Source organism: Mytilus trossulus, chromosome 3, assembly GCF_036588685.1.
Source record: "Mytilus trossulus isolate FHL-02 chromosome 3, PNRI_Mtr1.1.1.hap1, whole genome shotgun sequence".
Taxonomy (NCBI): Eukaryota; Metazoa; Mollusca; class Bivalvia; order Mytilida; family Mytilidae; genus Mytilus; species Mytilus trossulus.
Genome location: NC_086375.1, coordinates 80,131,909 through 80,153,846, shown reverse-complemented (window position 1 = coordinate 80,153,846; position 21,938 = coordinate 80,131,909). Strand labels below are relative to the sequence as shown.

General features: G+C 31.2%; 1 protein-coding gene across 3 annotated transcripts; it reads right to left on the bottom strand.

Annotated features, from left to right (window-relative positions):
• Positions 1-1,785: 1,785 nt before the first annotated feature.
• On the bottom strand, positions 1,786-20,509 carry LOC134712573 (uncharacterized). 3 transcript variants are annotated; one of them, XM_063574275.1, is made up of 9 exons: positions 20,374-20,509; positions 19,854-19,898; positions 17,895-18,057; positions 10,738-11,043; positions 9,308-9,377; positions 7,867-7,949; positions 5,968-6,033; positions 5,344-5,403; positions 1,786-4,946 (listed from the first exon to the last, which is right to left on the bottom strand). In XM_063574275.1, exons 1-9 carry the CDS (start codon positions 20,380-20,382, stop codon positions 3,073-3,075), a joined length of 2,676 nt encoding a protein of 891 aa, XP_063430345.1. In that variant the 5' UTR covers positions 20,383-20,509; the 3' UTR covers positions 1,786-3,072. The 3 variants fall into 3 exon arrangements, with proteins under 3 accessions (XP_063430345.1, XP_063430343.1, XP_063430346.1); XM_063574273.1 differs by having other exon boundaries at positions 20,353-20,396; XM_063574276.1 differs by lacking the exon at positions 5,344-5,403 and having other exon boundaries at positions 20,353-20,396.
• Between the last annotated feature and the right edge of the window lie 1,429 nt (positions 20,510-21,938).

Below are 21,938 nucleotides of genomic sequence, written 5' to 3'. Positions count from 1 at the left end.
TTTCTTGATTAGTAATTAATTCCCCATCCTCTCCTTTTAGTTTGCTTATTGATTTTTTCACTTGCCTCTTCTTTTCTAGACCGAGGAAGTAGGAATTGTTCTTTTCCCCAAACTCAACCCATTTTTCTCTAGATCTAATTTGTGCCCCTCTTGCCTTTTCGTCATAAATGTTACTTAATTCTTTTTCTATATCTTTAATTTCTTTTTCCAAATTTTGATTTTCATCATTATTTCTCTCATCTATAAGTTCCATCTTTTGTTCCAGATCTTTTTCTAAACTACGCCTTCGCTCTCTTGTTAACTTCGCTTTATTTCTACAGTAAGTTGTAGTTACTTCCCTTACCTCGATTTTAAATCCATCCCATAAAAGCCTACAATCTATTGAGTCTTTTTTAAATGTATATTTATCAATTAAACATTTTATACATTCTTGATAATCTTTATTTTGTAATACTGAGTTATTTATTTTCCAATACCCATTTCCCCTTTCTGATAACCCTGGCTTAAAATTTAAAAATACACTTTGGTGATCAGTAGACTGTATAACGGCCGGTTTAATTTTACACCATTCTATAAGAGGTAAAAATTCTGACCCAATAAAAATCATGTCTATTCTACTAGCTTGTGATTTATCCTTTCTTCTCCATGTAAATTGCTGTTTATTTGTGTTTAAATTTCTCCAAACATCTGTTAATTTGTTAGTTTTTATTAATTGCTTTAATCCGTTAACGGGTTGAATAAATTTACCAGGACATAAAGACTTTCTATCGATTGGTTTAAGTGCATCATTAAAATCTCCCCCTAGTATATGTATACCAAGACTGTATTCTTTCAAATTATCGCTTACTTTTTAAAAAAAAAAAATTCTTGAAGTTTTACAGTTCGGTGCATATATGCTGGAAAATGTGAAAATAGTATTATTTAATTGCACATTAATAAGTACAAATCTCCCTTCACTATCACTAAATTTATTTATAAATTCAAAGCTCAGTGACTTTTTAATTAAAATAGCTACACCCCTACTAGCTGTTGTACCGTTACTGCAAAAAGTTTCATATTCTGTTTTATTTTTAATTTCTCTTTCAATATTTTCGTCAAAATGTGTTTCTTGTAAAAATGTAATTTGACTTTTCTGTGCTTTTATGCATTCTACTGCTCTATTCCTTTTTCCTCTAGAACCGATGCCGTTTACATTGAGACTGCATAAATTAATTGTATGTGCTAAAGCCATTATTAAAGTTACAAATTAATGATCTTATTAGCTTTGATATATTAACTATAGCATGTATAGTACTGCTCATATTTACTATAAGATTGACATAAATATACATCATTTTAATAAAGTCATATTTATAACACAATTTTCTATAAAATAAAAACATATAATATTTACCAGTAGGTATACCCTGGTGTGACCTCCACATAATTATTGATACGCTACTAAACCACGGGTCTATCGTGTGCCCTTTAATACATGTTGATACATACCAATAAAGATAATTGGCTAAGTTCGGAAAAAAGACATACATAAATTTTATACATTCCCTGTGTGAACTATGTGCTTTCGATTGTGTATACCATCTATTTGATATTTTATTTATCAACGCATTATGTATTCGATTAAGTTGTGTAATGGAATATCTTTGTGAAAGTTCGAAACAAAAATATTCTTCCGCTTTGTGTGTGCATGATGATGTAATTGTATTTACAAGTCTGCCAATTTTATAAGACAAAATTTCAACCGGGATAAAAGTTATTTGTGTATTATACACTTCTACACTGCTTAATTTGACTTTAATACTTTTTCTTGGATTGCCGTTGCAATTTTTTTTACATTAATTTTTATTCAGTCCAAAATATGTACCCTACTCTTTAATGGTTCTAACTGTTTAACTAAAATTTTCAAGTTTCCTCTACCCGACTTCGGGCCATGTTCTTTATGTTTAATTCCTGTTTATTTAATGGTCATAAGATGTGTCGATACTATTCCATGTATTTGAAACTTCTTCTTTCGACTACAAAATACAAATACAGTAGCATTACCGACAGGCTTTATTAAAACAAAAACAAATTTTTTTTATTAGCTTGATTGATTTGAAATATTACTGAGGATATTTTGGTGATGTTGTTTTCACAGTTCTGATTTCATTCGTCGAATCGAATGCTACATACCGAATTAGATTTATCACAAGGTTCGTACAGCAGCAGCAACACGACGGTGCCACAAATGAAGCAGAATATGCTTACTGTTCCATAGCACCAGAGTACACTATCGGTTTGTATTGCCTGTGATTTGTGTTGCTCATTCTATAGTTTTTTTCTTTTGTGTTTTGTATACTGCTATTTGACAGGTTTTCTGCTATCCATGAAAATAAATTTACAGGTAAAATAGTAGTAACTGTCGAGTCCTATGAGAAATAATGTAAACGCCAATTTGCTTTTTGTGTGATTAACAAACGATATTTGTTTCTAAAAATGGTGTCGGTAATAATGGGTGTAAATAAAACGCAACAGTAGTTTACAGATGTTCAAATCTCATAAATCAATTAATAAAAAGCAATCACAATCAGAATTTCAAAAAAACTCAAAGGTTTAGAGACAGGGTGTTCCCACAAATTAATTAACAATCGAAAAATAACGAAAGAAAACAAATTTAGAAAAATATTGGCAGTAATCAAATTCAGAGCAAAAAGTTTGTTTTCCTTCACAAAACACTGGGAAAAATAAAGATAACCCAGAGACAACGATCACAACCAAGTGTGTTTATGTCAATATAAAAAAATAATTTATGGCAATAAAATGAAGTTGTGTTCAAGTCATGACACACTGTAATCAAATTCTAAAATCATTTAAAAACTCTCATTGAAGATTCAAGACTCATAATTGTGTACTGCAGATGTGTGTGCGTTGCGTTTACAAAATACTCTGAAGTGATGCTCGTATTAAAAATGTAATGATTTAAAATAATTCTAAGTTACATGATGACATAGACTATTTAATGATGAAGACATGAATAAAAGTCCAAGAACCAATTTTGCAATAAATTTGCAACAAAACCGCTTAATATATATCTTATTTGATGTCTTTTCCTATTGATTGCAAATATTCGATGGTTTTATCATAACTAAAGAGTTCATTTACTGCAATTGGACCACATATATCGTTGTTAATAAATTTACAACTGCTATAGTTTTGAATACTATTATTTTCTTTTCCATTCTCAGCATACTCGATTAAACTGCTTATGTCTTTTGATCCTATTTTATTCCATTTAACCATATAAACAACAAAATCATTAACTGCTTCGTAATTGCCAAAGAACGCAGCAAAATCTAATGCCGACATATTTACCTCCTTGTTTCGAATAAAAGTACTAGTTTCACCAGATAAGCTGAAGCAGCTATTAGGTGATTGACGAAACGCATTCGAAATTCGCATTATAAATGGATTTTTTTTATTGTACCACCAAAGAATACAGTAATGTAACATAGTATTTCCATGCTCATCAACAACAGTCTTTAAAATTCCCTCTAACGAACTGTAACTCTTTTTCAAGAAACGATTATCTATTTCAGAAAGAAGCTGCACGTTTGAGCTTTGAAACACAATAATCGACCAAGCCAAAGCAAAGTCAGTTGGAGTATAACTAATTAAGTCAAGACTTGAACAGTTCAATGTCAATCGCTTTGTCACCAAAATCATTAGTTTAACTCGGTTTTTTGTCGTCAAATTTTTTAAACGGTTGTCTAAATATGTCATCGTTTTTTGCAAGACAGTTGAAAATTTATAAACTTCAATATATTCACATATAAGTTCAGATGTTTGCTCACTGTGCAAACAAGCTTCTGCAAAACGCTTGGCTATAATATCAAACCCTTCTCTCAATTTGTCCTTGTCTACAATTAGAACAGATTCCTCCTCATTAAGCTTCACGTGTGTTGGAGGTCTTAAAACATCAAGAAGAGCGTTCAAGTCGCAATTTTGTAAGACAAGTTTTAAACATTCAACATCAATATATGCATATGACAATAAGACCGCCAGATAGACAACAGGACGAAGAAAATAGTCACCACTTTCATTACATTGTAAATAAACCAAATGCATTCTTTGGCATGCGCTCTTTATGGACGATTCCTCTAGGCATTTCTTTTTAAAAACATACCTGCATATTCCGTTGATTTTTTTCGTATTTATATCGTTAAGTTGTAATCCATTATCGGGGTTTATGAGGATATATACCAAAGTACAATATTTGACTCTGTCTGTTACATTATTTAAACCTTTGGTGCGAAGTTCACTGATTTTGTCAAGCAAACCTCGTTGTGGTAGTCTGAAAAATCTAGAACCGAGTTCAAAATAGCTGTTTGTGCTACAGAAGGCTGAACATTGAATTGGAAAGGCACCAGCTGTTTGTGCATTGATTATTTTATTGATTTCTATGTCATTTATTTTCCTTTTATGAAAATCTAAGTGAAACAGTAAAATCTTTTCTCTGTCTGCTATACTTAAAGAATCGTCTTGGTCAAGGTTTACAAAATTAAATTCGGTCCAAATTCCAGATGACTTTAATTTTTCACAATCTATATAAGTAGCTGAATTGACAGTGACTATCGCTTTACACTTGGTTGCCATTTGAATATTTTTTAAAGCATTGATAATGCTTTGAGGCCATTTGTTTTTTCTTGCACAGACGTCGAACCATTCTTCTAAAACAATAACATATTTCACAAAAGAATCTTTTATGGCGTTAAGGAGATGAACGTTGGTGTTATCTAGTAATAGCACAGTGTAGTTATTTGTTCTATACAATGTTGATAATTGCATGGCCAAAGATGTCTTGCCTGAACCGTGTTCTCCTTTTATAATTAAAATATTATTATTTTCAAATGCGGTCTTTGCCTTTTTAAAAGCCTCTGTGTCCGTTACACCTTGTACAGTGCTTGTATCTGAAAATTTGGTTTCATATTCATGACAAAATTCATGACAATCGATTGTAATATATGTACAGATCTAAATGATAAGCTTAACAATATTAATATTTGCTTACTAGTATAGTATTGAAAGAAAATGTTGTCAGGTCAAAACTAAAATGATTACCAATCTATTACTAAAGTTCACTTTTGTCTTTATCTAGAGTCATTGACTGGTAGTAAAGTATGATATTTTCCTTGCTTTTGAATTACATTAAACAAATTTTTAATCTAAAAGCATTTCACGATCGTAATGTGTAATTTAAACTGTATTTGATCTAGTATATGGTTACCATAGTAATCGGTTATTCCTAAGGCGCGAACAAAAATACACAGCAACATGATATAAGCAATGTAAAGTATATTGGCTTACCTATAAGTTTGGACAGATCATATTTCTCCTCATGTGCAAACACTAAAACCCCAAACCATACTAAAAAAATCAGCAATAAAGTTATTGAAATAATTGTCAAGTATTTTTTCCAACTTTACGCGGAATAAAATTACACACTTACACACACACACACTCATAGAAAATGAACTTACAATTTGTCCTTCATCTTTCGTTATTAGAAGTAGACAAATTCAAGTTTGTTTTTTTTGGAAATTCATCTCAAATCGCTCTCTGATATATCACATATTCCACTTTTGAAGGAGATTCGGTATTGATTTTCATTTGGCTTCTGTCTGCAACTGTACAGAACACAATAATTAAATTATTTGTCCTGTATTTTTAAAAGCCAAGAATTGTTGCAATAAAGTATTATTACTCGTATTTGTGCTTATTACATTTAGCAAGTATAAGTCTTACTGGTAGTTATATGTATTTTGGCTTTTAACTAGATTTCGGTTAGTGAAAATCAGAATTTCATTTTCTATTAGTATTTTTGGAATTCCAGTTTCTAATAAGAATATCCTTCATAATACAAATTCGAAATGCAGAATAATAAATAAATACCAAAATTGATTATATTATTTGAAAAATGATTCAACTTACCACTAAAGGTAGCAATCATAACAATGATTGCCCCTAATAATACTCTTCCTACAAGAAATCTATCAACTACAAAATAATTTAAAAAAAGCTGATGTATACATATATTACAAAAAAAAATATTTATAAAGAAATTCATAATCACCTACTTAAATGGAAATTTATTCTAGGTAAAAAAATACATTATTCTACCATACTTTTTGAAGGATCGAAAGATACCAACAAACTTTCAAAACTCACAAGTCCAACAAACACTATTTAGAAAAGTATAAACGTCATTTATGCAAACTCATAAAAAAAAATGGTTATGAACTACGGAACGAAGCAAAGGTTAGCAGTTCCTGATAAATACGAGACACCCGTTGTTTTGCATATGTTGTCACAATCTAAGGTTAGATTGTTGTTAACATAATTGCAATATTCAGAAGTCACCTGTGATACATATATTCTTAAACGATCAACACACTTGTGATGGGGACCATACTACTTTCGAAGGGATACCTTCAACTTAATCACATGTAACACTTGTTTCAATGCTTTCATCTCAGCTTTAACCTTTTACTCAGGAAATCATCATAGGAAACCCAAAATCTGGATTATTGAATTAATAATGTGCAGGGGCTGTTACCATGTAGCCGCATTGAAATGGAAAGTTCAGAATTGGGGAACTGAAATCATTTCTTTTGTCGTAATGTTTTCATTTCCATCGAATCCTACAATTTGAACGCTTTAAAAATACACTTTTCAAATATAAGTTCAAAATTTACCGAATGCACCACCCACTCCCCTCCCGCCCTTATAAAACGAAAACAACACCAAAGAAATTCCCCCCAAAAATGGGCGTCAACTCGCCCGATCAGATTCACTTAATATTCCTGACTTTTATCAACAACAAAAAAATATGCCAATATGCTAAACACAACAATTGCCTTGTCTGTTCCTACGAGGTAATCTTCCCAGCAACATATGTTACAAATACGGAAAGTGCGTTGTGTGCCAAACGTGTATATCTTATCAATAAGTAACGAAATTGTCTGAATTACGAAATAGCCAATAATCGGTTAAAATTGAAGCCTATAGTCATATAATACACAATATAACGTAAACTTTGTTTGGCAGTAATCACACTGAAACAACTGATGAGAGATTTCAATTACTAACAGGTTTTGAACCAAAAAAATTACAAGCAATAAATTTTTGTCTGAAGTTTTAAAGATTGTCTCGTGTTAAAATCTTGTATTGGACTATTCAAATTTAGGTATGATTTATTTTATTGATGAAAGTATATTTTTTGTGATCTTTGAACAGAAGAGATAAGATATATCATTTATCGTTTCACAGATTACAGCGGATCTGTTCATAATTTCGTCACTACTATCCCTCAACCCTTTTCACGAATGCAATTAAGACTGGTTAACTGGTTTGTACTACCATGAGCAACACGACGCGTGCCACATATAGATAGAATGTGCATACAATTTTTTGAGCACCTGAAATCACTCCCAGATTTTGGTTGGATTTGTTTTGCTTAGTCTATAGTTTTATATGTTGTGTTTTGTGTACTATTGTCTGACTGTTCTTTTTTTAATGTTTTTAAATAATGGCGTCTTTTTATTCTCGATTTATGAGTTTTAATGTACTTTTTTATCTTTCGCCTCACTTGTACATGTACTCTGTTTGAACAACGTTGACAACTTCAATCGTGCAAACAATGGCAACGCGTTGTTTAAAACAAAACACACACACAAAACTGTAACACGTAATTCTAGAGTGTTAAACGTCGTTTGTATTTGCATGAATTAACTGTTTCGCATTGCTACTGAGGTTTGTGCATTGTTCTGGCTATCGTGTTTAAAATTGCATTGCAACTCAAATGGCAATTAAGGTAAATTGTCAACTTACTAGGTTGCCTGATTATGTTATTGTTGTAGCTATTTGAAGTTAGTTCAATGTCCGTGCGATTCCTGTGATCAGTATCGTCTTCACTTTGAAAAGATATAATACATAACATTCATTTAGATTAAAAACGATTTTAAAATCAAAAGAAGGAGGGAAAATACCTTTTAACCATTTAAGAATAAAACAATATAATAAGGAAACAGTGAATCAAATACATTGTTTATTTAGATATGAAGGTTCAGGTTGCAAATGCTACATAAAACACCAAAATGTCCTTACTTTGAGATCTGTCTTATATCTAAGTATTAGCTGAGGGGTTCATTTAACCTATGCCAACGATTTGACACTATGAAATTTGTCAAATACTTTATGTATGTGTCTGAGTTTAAAAAGGATAACATTTAATCTTTAAATGCATTGACTGGTATTAATTGCATAACTAAAATATCAATTGTTGTTATTATCAATAGAAGCAGGACGTTATTTGGGTGTAACAGCTACTTAGGTATATTTTAACGTAAAACCCAGTCAAAAATTATGAATATAAAATGATATGATATTGATAATGTGCAGCAACAGCGAGTATATGTATATGTTAATAGTGATTTGGTTTGATTTATCAAAATTATTTCAATCATGAAATAAGGCAGAAACAGTTTTGTTATTTTGTCTATATTGTACATTTTCATATTTAATTTTGTAATTTAGCTATTTGTGCAGAACGCAAAAGACAGCAAATGACAAAAAATAGGAATACTAACAACATGATTGAAAGGGAGACCAAAATGCTTTTTATCGTACTTTGGTTACAATGCACTATGTTCAAATTTAAAATTTGTGCAAGAGAAGTACATTTTACGGTAACTGTGACGCAACGTTAGCGAGCAACCACTAAACTTTTTGGGAGGGGGATTTTTGTATGAGTCAGATTTTTCCCCCTGGTTTTTATGAAATGAAAGTTTGTATGTTTTTATAATTCGTTGACTGCATTCAGATATCGACGAATCATATATCTAACATTTTTTCTTCCAGATCTATAGATACAGTTAATTAAACAATGCGATATAAGTATACACAATTATTGAATGTGTGCTAGAGTTTAAACACTTGTGTTTGAACATTATACAATATGTTGTTGTTACTTGATACTTTTCCATGTACGTAGATATAAGAAAATGTGGTATGAGTGTCAATGAGACATCTCTCCATCCAAATCACTTTTTGAAAAAAGTACAAATTATAGTTCATGAAGGTATTTCAGACGGAGCCTTAGCTCACATCTAACAGCCTGTTTTAATAGACCCAGCAAGTTATATAAAAAGGTCAACATGTGGATAGATTGCCAATGAGACAATTACCGATCATAGTTGAAATGATGTAGTAGTGAGTGGTTATGACGAACTTACAGTGTCATATATATGATTTCAATACAATGTAAATATACCTTGATTTCACTAGTCGTGGACATTGATATTGCCTTATCACGTCGGACTTGATAACTTCGCAATTATAGTCTGAAACAAATAATCATTGTGTCATTCTAATTCATTTACATCTTTACTCGTCATCAGTTAACTGTTCTTCTTTGAAAGAGCAGTATAAACATGATGAGTGGTAACCTCAGTTTGTAACCCGGATTTTAATCGATTTATGAATTTCGAACAGCGGAATACTACTGTTGCCTTTATTCCAACTCATAAGTAGAAAATAAACTGACAACGCCATTAAATGATTTTAACTAAAATAACCATCTTGCAATCTCAATGATTTAAATTAAATTCCTGGCCTTGCGGCCATAAAACTTTCGAACACGATTTTTGTACTCATACTCTAGAATCAACAAATCAAAATACTGGATTTTGTATTTCGAGCATGAATTTTGTGCTCCGAAAACACTAAACAAAGTTTTATGCATTCAATCTCATGTATCTTTGATGAACTTGTTTACAATGATGATGAGTTAACTTGACTTGTCGTTGAGGATACTTTTTGATGTCATGACAAACTAATACCTACATGTGTTATTGATAGCGGCATTATATTTTGCAAACTAATATTATAGAGGTAAGGTTGACTAAAATTAATTTGGCTCGTTAAATTTTCACAAAATTTTGACGACATATTTACTTTAATCCTTTGAAAAAGAAATTCAAAAACCTTGATTTAATCACATTCTCGGAAAAAATTGGTTTGATATGTAGCAGTTTAACAACCACTTATTTTGATGATTAAGAAGCTTAATATTTCCTTCACAATAAACGTGATTAAAACGTTGTGTCTCCAGAGTGCTCTTCATCAGGAACGCACAATTTCATGTGACAAGGATATATAAATACCGAAATAAGGTATAAAAGAAACTAATACACATATTTTCAAAATATGTTACTTTGTAGATAGATTTTAGTAAAAAGTAAATTCACAAAAATATTGAACTTAGCGGAACATCAGATCGGAAAGTCCCTTATCACATTTCAAAATCAAATGACAAAACTAATCAAAAACGAATTGACAAGAACTGTCATATTCCTGACTTGGTACAGGCATTTTCAAATGTAGAAACTGGTGAATTAAACCTGGTTTTATAGGCTAAACCTCTCACTTTGTTGACAGTCTCATCAAATTCTGTTATATTTATAATGATGCGTGAACTAAACAGACATAATAAATAAAATAGTTAAAATATGGGTACAGCAGTCAACATTGTTTAACAATTTTATACCTTTCAAAATGCTTTACATATAGAGAACCTTCCATTTTTTGTCTGTAATTCCAGTGAATGAAAGTCAATCTGGAAGTACAGTATAAAATAGTCTTTAGCTTAAAAAATATTTTACTAGACATAAACATGTGTAAAATATTCAAAATGTTGTGTACCTGGTGATAAAGTCTTGTCATCATTACAGAAATTAAGGTAGCATGAACAATCCTCTGTATTCGGTTTGCAATTACAAGGATCGTCCGGACGTATTAAATAAGAATATCCCTTTCTGTAATCACACCTGCAAGTTATATCTGATGTTGTTGTTCCACTGCCAATCAAAAAAAGTTGACCCTCCGCGGTACATTTAGAGTTTTGGTAAATGCATCTGTTTTCGGCATTTGTCCAATATGCAAATGGCTGGTATCTGCCGGCTGGGCATCGTTTTGCATTTAAAGCTTTTTGAAAAACCACATAACTTCCTATAACAAATAATGTAGATTTAGATTTCAACATATGCTTCTACAACCGAAGGTACTCTTGGTTCAAAAGAAAAATTATGATTGAGATTATCAATTATTTGCTTGGAGTATTATATGTTAGCGCCAGCAAGTAATTGTTTAGATTGCTCACTTCACATCAAGTAATATAAAGAACATTAAATTGTCTCTAGACTTTTCAGATAATATCTGAACATCTTTGCCACGCATGGAATCTTGGTCCAATTCTCTGATTTTGCATTACTGTTGATCATTTAGACAGATTTGACTTGACATACATTGATAGATATACAATATTTTGTATTTATTGAAAGTAATTTCGTAATAAGAAGCGAATAAACCTTAATTAAGTTTGGTAAGATATTCTTCTTTCGTCACAGTCAATGGCATTTAACGTTTTTGAACGAATAATTTCTATTAGGCATCGACATCAATATAATGAAAGAAAATTTCCTCATTTCCGGCTGACGATAGGGTGTTCAAGTAGAATTTTATAACACACCACCGAATCTGTAAATATTTATATATTATTGTCATTTTGTTTATTTTCTTCGGTTACATCTTCTGACATCAGACTCGGACTTCTCTTGAACTGAATTTTAATGTGCGTATTGTTATGCGTTTGCTTTTCTACATTGGTTAGAGGTATAGGGGTAGGGTTGAGATCTCACAAACATGTTTAACCCCGCCGCATTTTTGCGCCTGTCCCATGTCAGGAGCCTCTGGCCTTTGTTAGTCTTGTATTATTTTAATTTTAGTTTCTTGTGTACAATTTGGAAATTAGTATGGCGTTCATTATCACTGGACTAATATATATCTGTTTAGGGGCTAGCTGAAGGACGCCTCCGGGTGATGGAATATCTCGCTACATTGAAGACCTGTTGGTGACCTTCTGCTGTTGTTTTTTATTTGGTCGGGTTGTTGTCTCTTTGACACATTCCCCATTTCCATTCTCAATTTTATTAAGGTACCAGGCTTTTAATTTGATACATAACATAGCGCGTTTCGTCCACTCCAGCCTTATCAGTGACAGTCAGATCAAAATGATAAAAAAGCCAAACAAGTAAAAAGTTGCAGAGCATTGAGGACTCGAAATTCCAAACAATTGTGACAAATACGGCTATTTTTAAAGTAGTATATGCCTTTAAGTTAGTATTTCGAATAATTCAAACTTTTGCAAACAGTGAATTTGTAACAATGACAATATAATTGATATTCATGTCAACAGCGAAGTGCTAACTACTGTGCTGTTACCTGGATAGAATCAACTATACAGCTTTCGTGGTCTGACTTTTTGACAAAATATTCTTGCTTTTATTTCTTTCTTCGCTGAAAAATTTTGTTTTTGAAATTTTGCAATATTGTATGAATGTATACAATACCTATATATCCTTCCAAACAATAGATATTGCATATTATATTTATAATTGCATATGCCATTACAATTGTTTTAACCGTATATGTTACAAATCTAGCAATAAAGTACTCATTTCTCATTTTCGATTCATGAAACAATTATTTACCATTGTTTCACTTTACAATATAAAAAAACAGTTCTGATAATTTATACACAAATGTCCTGTTTTTTCTCTCTATAATTTATGTAATCTATGTTGATCTAAAGATTTATTGTATAGCTATATTGATTCGTTAATCTGATATTATATACAATAACTGTTTTGAAGTTTATATGTAATAGTATATGACCATGGCATAGCAGACATTTCCAATAAAATGACAGAACTCCCCAAAACCAACCTATCTGACCTATTGCAGTGAAGGACGTCGGAGGGGAGAATAGTCTGCATGCATTTTTGACTCCTTGTATACAAATAATTTAAAGATATTTTGGCAAAAAGTAAAATTCAGTTCACCAATGCATCTTTTTGATAGTACCTTTTCGACTTTCTGTATCAAATAGAATTTACGAAGACAAGTGATATTGAACAGTTCTTGCACTTGACACAGTTTAGTTGAAGACTTTTAATTATAAAAGTTTTCTCCATAAACACTGCTTTCTTTGTGGTGATATATCCTCAATAACCTTAAAAGTAACCGACACATTTATTTCTTTATATCATTAGGATGAGTTGCGACTTCATGACAGTTATTTCCCCTTTTATATTTGACATAAGATATAAGTCAATGTATCACATGAATGGTACGTAATACACTACGTGAAATTGAGGTCCTGGGTTAAAGAGGTCAAGGTCAAAGGTCAAGGTTATGTTCTATTCTTTTTACTTTTCATTGTTCCGATATATCCTCCGTCACCGTAAAAGAAAACGACTAACTAATTGTACTAAATTGCTCGTTATATCCTCAAGATGATTGGTCAATGTTAAGGTCAAGTTCTCAGTTTTGACTTTTCCTTGTGTTTACATTATCAACGACACTTTTAGTGTAATATAAATAAATCAACTTTCATTTAAGACTAGAAGTGACTTTTGATTAATGGAAAGTGGACATATATATTCTGTTTTACAGGCAAAAGTACATACAAACTATTAACGATTGAAATGAGTGTGACAGAAGCATCAGTATGAAGAACCTTATTATTGAACGCCAATTTGAACTTAAGTAAACCGGAGCTAGCTTGTTTCAATAACTTTAAAATATGATGGGAAAGACCTTCAATTGTTCTCTAAACAATCGTTTTTTTAATTCTCTTCACTTCAATTTTGTAATGGTAAAAAAAATAGTTGTGACGGTTGCCTGCTTGCGACAATCAAAGCTACACCACTGCTCGAGTGTGTAGGTCTTGGGCCCGATCCTATCCCGTATCAAATCGAAGATTGGCTGCCTATCTACCAAACACGCAATATTTCGGAGTTAGAGCAAAGATCGGTCGGTCCGGGGTCAGAAGTATGTGTCAATGTATGATGTGTCTTAAGCGGCGGTATGATACAAAAATAGTACATATTCACTTTCTCGGTTTCAATACAAAAAAGATGTAGTATAATTGTCAATGAGACAAATTCTCAATAAAAGTGACTCAGAAATTAACAATTATAGGTCACAGTACGGCCTTCAACAGTGAGCAAAGCCCGTATCGCATAGTCAGCTATAAAAGGCCCCGAAATGACAATGTAAAACAATTCAAACGAGAAAACTAACGGCCTTATTTATTTAAAAAAATTAGATTAAAAGCCAATATGTAACACATAAACAAACGACAAACACTGAATTACAGACCCTTGACTTGTGACAGACACATACATACATAATTTGGCGGGGTTGAACATGTAAGCGGGATCCCAACCATCCCCCTAACCTCGGAGAGTGGTATAATAGTTCAACATAAGAACGAACTATAAAATCAGTTGAAAAAGGCTCCACTCATCAGAAGGACACACATATGTATATATAAATGTATTTTTTAAAATACATATCCAACGACCTTATATATGGCCTCATATTCTATTTATATTTATATTTTTTGTTCCACTTTAAACGTTGCATAAAACCCCTCCTCCCTTTCAAAATCCTTGAATAGCATCTGGCAATGCTATCGCAATATTCTGTTCAATATTACTTACATATTTTTGTTAATTATATATTCAGTACAGTAAATTCGGTGAACCCCCTTTTTCAATCATATATCAATATAAAAAAACCGATAAAACACTATATGTTAATTTTTTCAAGGTATACAATTGTCTGGAAATGTCTTTTGTATTTGGACTCTGATAGCATTCTTGTTAAACAAAAAAGAACAGAACAATTCAAAATCGTACACACCTAAAATTTAAAAAAAAACCATATACATGTTTAAGGATTTTTTTATCAATATACTTTATAATAAATGAAAAATACTTTTGATAAGAAATTAAACGGAAGCAATTGCTTAATCTCAGTTATAAACTTTTATAGAGAGACAGATTCGGACAAACCTTTGTTTTGGAAAATATCCTTCTTAAGTGCCAGTTTTTGTAAGAATCAGGCAATTGAGTTAAAAATGCTAGTGCATTTCAACTAAATTGTATCTTCTATTACTAGAACAGAAAACAGTAATGAATGCTATTTTTGTGCATAACAACATATTATGAACTGATATCAATGTCAAATTGGGTGGGTTGTTTTTGTCATGTTTTCACCACTGCCTGATTCTTAGGCAGACTAGCACTTAATATTTTCCCGTAATAAATATACTAAAAGAAAAAAAATATAGCAAGGCAGGAACTCGTGTATAATAGGGCCTCTACCTGCAAAGTATATTGAAAAAAAGTCGTATTCAAAACCAAGCATCAAAGATAACTTAAATCGTAAGTATGATATGTATGGGATACGTGTGTTTATATGTGATCTTATGGCAGTGAAAATATAAGCGGGAATCTAGAAAACCACGTAATAATTAAAAATACTAGATTTCTATCTTTTTTTGCCAAGATAAAACTATTTCATATGGAAGAAAATTCCAGTGTGAGATTTAAAAAGTCTTGAAAAACTTTGATTGAATTTGATTGAAATTCAATGGTTGGCAGTAACTAGTTCCATATGGTCCGTACGTCGAGTAACGTACGTATGTCATTTTATTGAAAATCTCTAAAAGGATATAATGTTAAGACCTTTAATCCTTATAACTAATAAATAAGAGGCGAAATAAATGTTTAAGAGACACGACAAGCTTTGTAAAACATTTTTAAATACTTAATGTGATAGTACTTTTCTTCCCTCTTCCTGATCAATAATTATTTTTTGGTTTGTTTATGGACCTTTCTTTGATCTACTGTGACCTGGATAGTGTTCTATGCGCAAACAATTTACTTTCAGATTTAGAAGGGCCAGTTATGCACGCACTAGAAAATTTTTTCTAGAATATATATTAATCATAACAAACAATTTATATGTTTATCAGATTATTTGAGCTTTAAACATACAGTTATGTTTTATGTAACATACTAAATCTCAATATTAAACATATAAAAACAAAAAAGTTCTCGACCAATTTACCAGTCTAAACCATACTCGACCGAATTTCTGAACTATGCTCGTCCAGTCTGACCATATTCAACCAATAACTTCTACGTTTGTTTAATTTCAACTATTATATAATTAACTGATACGACAGGCACAACAAAATAACTAGAGGCTCCAAAGAGCCTGTGTCACTCACCTTGGTCTATGTGAATATTTAACAAAGGACACAGATGGATTTATGACAAAATTGTGTTTTGATGATGGGAATGTTTGTAAATCTTACTTTTCTAAACATTCTTACTGCTTAAAATTATCTCTATATATAATGAATAATAGATTCAGTGGAAAATATCAGTGAAAATTTACAAATTTTATGAAAAGTGTTCAAAATTGACTAAAAAGGGCAATAACTTCTTAGGGGGTCAATTGACCATTTTGGTCATTTTGACTCATTTTTTAGTCTTAAATTGCTGTACAATATTGCTGTTTACAGTTTATCTCTGTCTATAATGATATTCAAGATAATAACCCAAAACAGCAAAATTTCCTTAAAATTACCAATTTAGGGCCAGCAACCTAACAACGAATTGTCCGATTCATCTACAAATTTCAGGGCAGATACATCTTGACCTGATAAACAAATTTACTAATTGTCAGATTTGCTCTAAATGCTTTGGTTTTTGAGTTATAAGCCAAAAACTGCATTTTACCCCTATGTTCTATTTTTAGCCATGGCGGCCATCTTGGATGGTTGGCCGGGTCAAAAAACACAAACTTTAAACTAGATACATCAATGATGATTTTGGCCAAGTTTAGATTAATTTGGCCCGGTAGTTTCAGAGGAGAAGATTTTTGTAAAAGATCATGGATATTTACGAAAAATGGTTAAAAATTGACTATAAAAGGCAATAACTCCTAAAGGGGTCAATTGATCATTTTGGTCATGTTGACTTATTTGTGAATCTTACTTTGCTGAACATTATTGCTGTTAACAGTTTATCTCCATCTATAATAATATTCAAGATAATAACCAAAAACAGTAAAATTTCCTTAAAATTACCAATTTACGGGCAGCAACCCAACAAGGGGTTGTCTGATTCATCTGAAAATTTCAGAGCAGATAGATCTTGACCTGATAAACAATTTTACCCCATGGTCAGATTTGCTCTAAATGCTTTGGTTTTTGAGTTATAAGCCATAAACTGCATTTTACCCCTATGTTCTATTTTTAGCCATGGCGGCCATCTTGGATGGTTGGTCGGGTAAAAAAACACAAACTTTAAACTAGATACACCAATGATGATTGTGGCCAAGTTTGGTTTAATTTGGCCTAGTAGTTTCAGAGGAGAAGATTTTTGTAAAAGTTAACGCCGGACGACGGACGACGACGGACGACGGACGCCAAGTGATGAGAAAAGCTCTATTGGTCCTTCGGGCCCGGTGAGCTAAAAATATATTAACAGATTTTTATATCCCAAAACAATTATCGGATTTACTAATTCGAGGTATTTAAATTATTTTATTTTTTTAATTCTGAGTCTTAGTAAAACAAAATAAGACTAAATACGGATGAAAAATTAGAAAATAAACAAAATAGTTTTTCTAATCGTTGGTCAATACACCACCTGCTTAAGGCAAACTAACAAAGATGAGCCTTTCAGATCAATAAGTAATAAATTTAAATGAAAATTGAACAACATGAATGACATTTGAATCCACTAGAAAAAAAATTGACGAGATGTTTACCTAGCATGATTTAAATTTGATAAACCTTCATTTACCAATTTTTTTTATTTTATTTTTAGCTGTAACATGAATAAATGTAAGAAGATAATGATTTCAAGAGCTTTCTCTTACATATATTCAAACAATATTTGGTGTTTAGTGATTAATAAAAAAAAAAAGTTAATTACCTGGTGTGTAATACTCTGGAGATACACAAATTTCAATAAATTTATCATTTAGGCCGTCCCAGAGACAATGGTACGATCTAGGATTACTGGAGCACGTCTGTGTGGCGAATGACGTGTTCAACGCAGGCGGAGGGCACATACAGCTAACACAGTGAACCACAGTCTTAAAATAGAATTCAGTATGTGAGAATCGCAAACCGTGGTTGTTAAGGTGTCAGATCACCAATTCAGCAACTTTGATTTAGATCATAAAACCAGAGACATATATGTGTATAAAATATATATGTCTCTGGTTAAACGTAGCAGTAACCCTTTCCTGACAAATCAAAACGTATTTTGTGTCATTGGTTACTCAAACTAAGCAAAATATTTGCAGAAATTAAACTTTTAATGACAAGAAATATCAAAAACACATATTGGGCCAAAATTTAAATTACAATGAGTTTTTATTTGAAATTGAGAATTACTGCACTCAAAAGAAAACTGATTTAAGACTTCCTGTAAAACAAAGGTTATTTTTTAATGATTACCGTAGTTAACGTAGGAACGGTGGTGTCTCATTTCAAGACTTTTTAAAAGCATTGGTTGAAAATTGGCATGTAGAAAGTGACATGTGTACAGTTCAGGAAATACCTAGTTTGTTTGATTTTTGATTTAAGATAAAATATTTAGAGAACTGTGAATATATTTTTTTAATAGATAGTGATTTTGAAGTGGTGGTCCAACACAACAACAGGTGGAATGAAGTAAAAATATTTAGCCATGTATGCGCTATTTTTATATCTCAAAACATAAAAATCATGATTTGGACCAAAATGCTGAATTAGAAAAAAAACTGTTAACAGTTTAATTGTGTTACTATGGCAACTCCTACTGGTGGTCATGGTCTAGATATATGTAACATAATTTCAAATGGCAATTAGGAATAAAATATCATCATTGAAATATATCATGCGTTTGTTAATGTGGTTCATATAAGTGTTTCTCGTTTCTCGTTTTTTGTAAAGATTAAACCGGTGGCTTTCCCATTTGAATGGTTTAGCACAAGTCATTTGTGTGGCCCATTATAGCTTGCTGTTCGGTGTTAGCCAATGCTCCGTGTTAAAGACCGTATTTGACCTATAATGATTTTCTTTTACAAATTGCGACTTGGATGGGGAGTTATCTCGTTCATTGACACTCGTACTACATCTCCTTATATCAATAAAAGCTAACTCCATAACAAGTTTAATGTCAGGCAAAAGTTGTTATAGCTGATAGTCTAAGTATCATTGTAAAAAGGTTTCAAAGTTTATAAGTCATTTAGTGTCTCAAAGTGATCATAGATAAACAAAGGAAGCCTCAATATAAATTATAAAAATGCCTTAAAAAACAAATTTACAACAAAACAAATATGAACAACCAAACATTTTACTTATGCAGGAAATTGTTTTTTTAAATAATTTTTTTTACTAACGTTTAAACACACATGACCGAATTGTGTTATCATTCTAGTCACATTCGGTATTTTATTTGTTCTTTGTTGTTTTTAACGCATATTAATGTTCAGTTATTGTCTAATTGCTTCCTGATATCTAAAATAAAACTGTATGTAATTTCTTGTCACAACACATATTCCCTGCTATTACCTACGTAGAGGATTGTTTTATCTAATTGATAAATAATGCATATCTGAAAAGTCAGTGTTTAAGAGTACAACATAAATATTGATAACATATAAAGCTATACATGTGTCTGTATGTCACACATCGTAATATCAAATAATGTCTTTAAAAAATGTATATGTTCAAACTGATTCCATTTTTAAATTCTGAAGTTACATATTAACTCGTGTAATTCAATGACATGTGGAATGTACTGTACGGATAAAGCGCTAAAGACTTTATTTGTTTGCAAAACTGTAAGCACGTTTATAGATCATCAACATGCTGGTAAAAATAAGAAAAGAGACTGTCTCACCAGAAGAATGACTTTCCACGTCATCGAATGTGCATTCATATGGTTCTGAAAAAAAAAAGTTAAAAATATCCTGAACTAAGAATTATATATGTGTTGTATCTTGGCATCATGATATCTGATTGGTATTTTTGTTTCGTGTTGTGTTGTCATCTTTCTTTTTAAGTAAACATTCAGCTCAATAAAGCGTTTCATTCTGCTGTCAATAATACTGTTTTAAGTAGTTTTCCGCATCATTTAACCTCAAACAGCATTTATTCTGCTACTTGTAAAAGTAATAATGATACATGGTTGTGAAAAGAAATCAGAGTTATCTTACATTTATCACAGAGAGAAGCAAGCATCCCATTTTTTTAGAGCTTAATTGGTTTTTTTTTAAATGGCACTAAAAATAGGTTTTAATTTAATAAAAAAAACAATAATTTAATTAGCTAAATCTACAAATTTTATTTTATATTATGAACTTTTATGATAATAGATAAACATGCTTATTGATATTAACATGAATAAAGACGATACTTACAGTGTTCATTTAATGTCGGCGTGTCACACACTTCGCTATATGATTATCACCTGACTGTGTCACAAGACGATATTATATGTTTAAAGAAACGAATTTTAACCTATTCGAATACACAAATACAATCCTACGAAATGCATTCTTTTTTCTTGTTACATGTATCCGGTTTTTTTCTTCTTATAACAGTACATGTAAATGTATCCGGTTTATCGTTCATCATTATATTTTATGTTTCTTTGCTAAATTCATAATTAATATTGCAACTTCTCACAATTTTGAGATAGTTAATTTAATCAATCAGTATGAATATCATTTTGTGATAATATTTGGTATCTTTCGGAAAGATATCTCATTTGGCAATCATACCTATCTATATTTGTTTATATGTTAGCAAATAAGTATTTTATTAATACACAAAAGATTAGTCAATTCTCTCTTTAATGTAAATAGGCAATTATCATCATGATGTCATATCACCTGGTGTTTGGCTTAAGTCAATATTACCAAATGACTATCCTCATTTTTTACAAAATAATAAATATAAAACAAACAGAAACACGAAAACCGGTGATTTTTTAAAATTCATTTTGTTTATCATAATAAAGTAAAAATATTGGTATATACTAGTTGTTTTATCTATATTCTATTAAACTTTATAAGATATCAAAAATATTCCGTTAAAAATTGTTACAACTGCTTTTACACTGATACTGATTGGACATTCAAAAGAGGCACTCAAGACGTATGCATTCAACGATTATGTTTATTTTGAAGAATTGTCAGTTATTAGTTAAAAGTTTTAAAATTATATTATTAATATAATTTTAAAACTTTTAACTACAAATGTGTAAGAAATAGTTGAAATGTTTTTCGCCATAATAAATTGCTTATTTAGGATTTCATCAAATTCTTTTGATACTTTAAGGACAAAAATAGTTAGAGTAAATTCAAGAACACTATAATCAAAACTTGTTGGTGATTGGACTTATCTTCCTTTTTAGGTTGGTGAAACTATTTATCGTCATCCGTCCTCTGTCGTCGTCATCGTTATATGTCGTCCTTAACTTTTACAAAAATGTTCTTCTCTTAAACTACTGATCCTAACTTACTCAGACTTGTCCTCAAACAGTATTAGATATAACAAAATGGCATCAGCAAAACAAATTACCAATAGTATTCACTACATTTTGTTTCAAGATATAATTAAAAGAACATTTTAGGAAAAAAAAAAGAGAGTTCCTTGTGTACGCTCGACGGGTTTCTAATGCAGACACACCTTTCTCACAGTATATTCGAATATGAATGTTTGCTTATTCTTAAGAGGAAAAGGGGGTGTTCTTTTAATAAAACCGTAACATATATAAAATACATTTATAATTACCCTAATTAAACAGGTATAACTACTTTCAACTTAAATATAGCCTTTATGTTTAGTTTCTTCTACCGAATCCCGGGCGTACCCGGGTTAAAAATACCCCTCAGTTAAGGTGGAGTTAGTGTGGGGCGAACCTAAGTTAACTACCTCACTTCTAAATGTGAACACAAAGTGAAGTTAATGTGAGGTTGTT

What these genes read in the sequence shown, in the direction of transcription:
- LOC134712573 (XM_063574273.1), bottom strand. Translation starts at nt 20,382, where the DNA reads ATGAACACTGTAAGTATCGTCTTTATTCAT. An exon ending in CGTGGAAAGTCATTCTTCTG is followed by an intron (nt 18,058 to 19,853) that starts GTGAGACAGTCT and finishes TTCTATTTTAAG; the next exon opens with ACTGTGGTTCACTGTGTTAG. An exon ending in TATGATTGCTACCTTTAGTG is followed by an intron (nt 5,404 to 5,967) that starts GTAAGTTGAATC and finishes TGATTTTTTTAG; the next exon opens with TATGGTTTGGGGTTTTAGTG.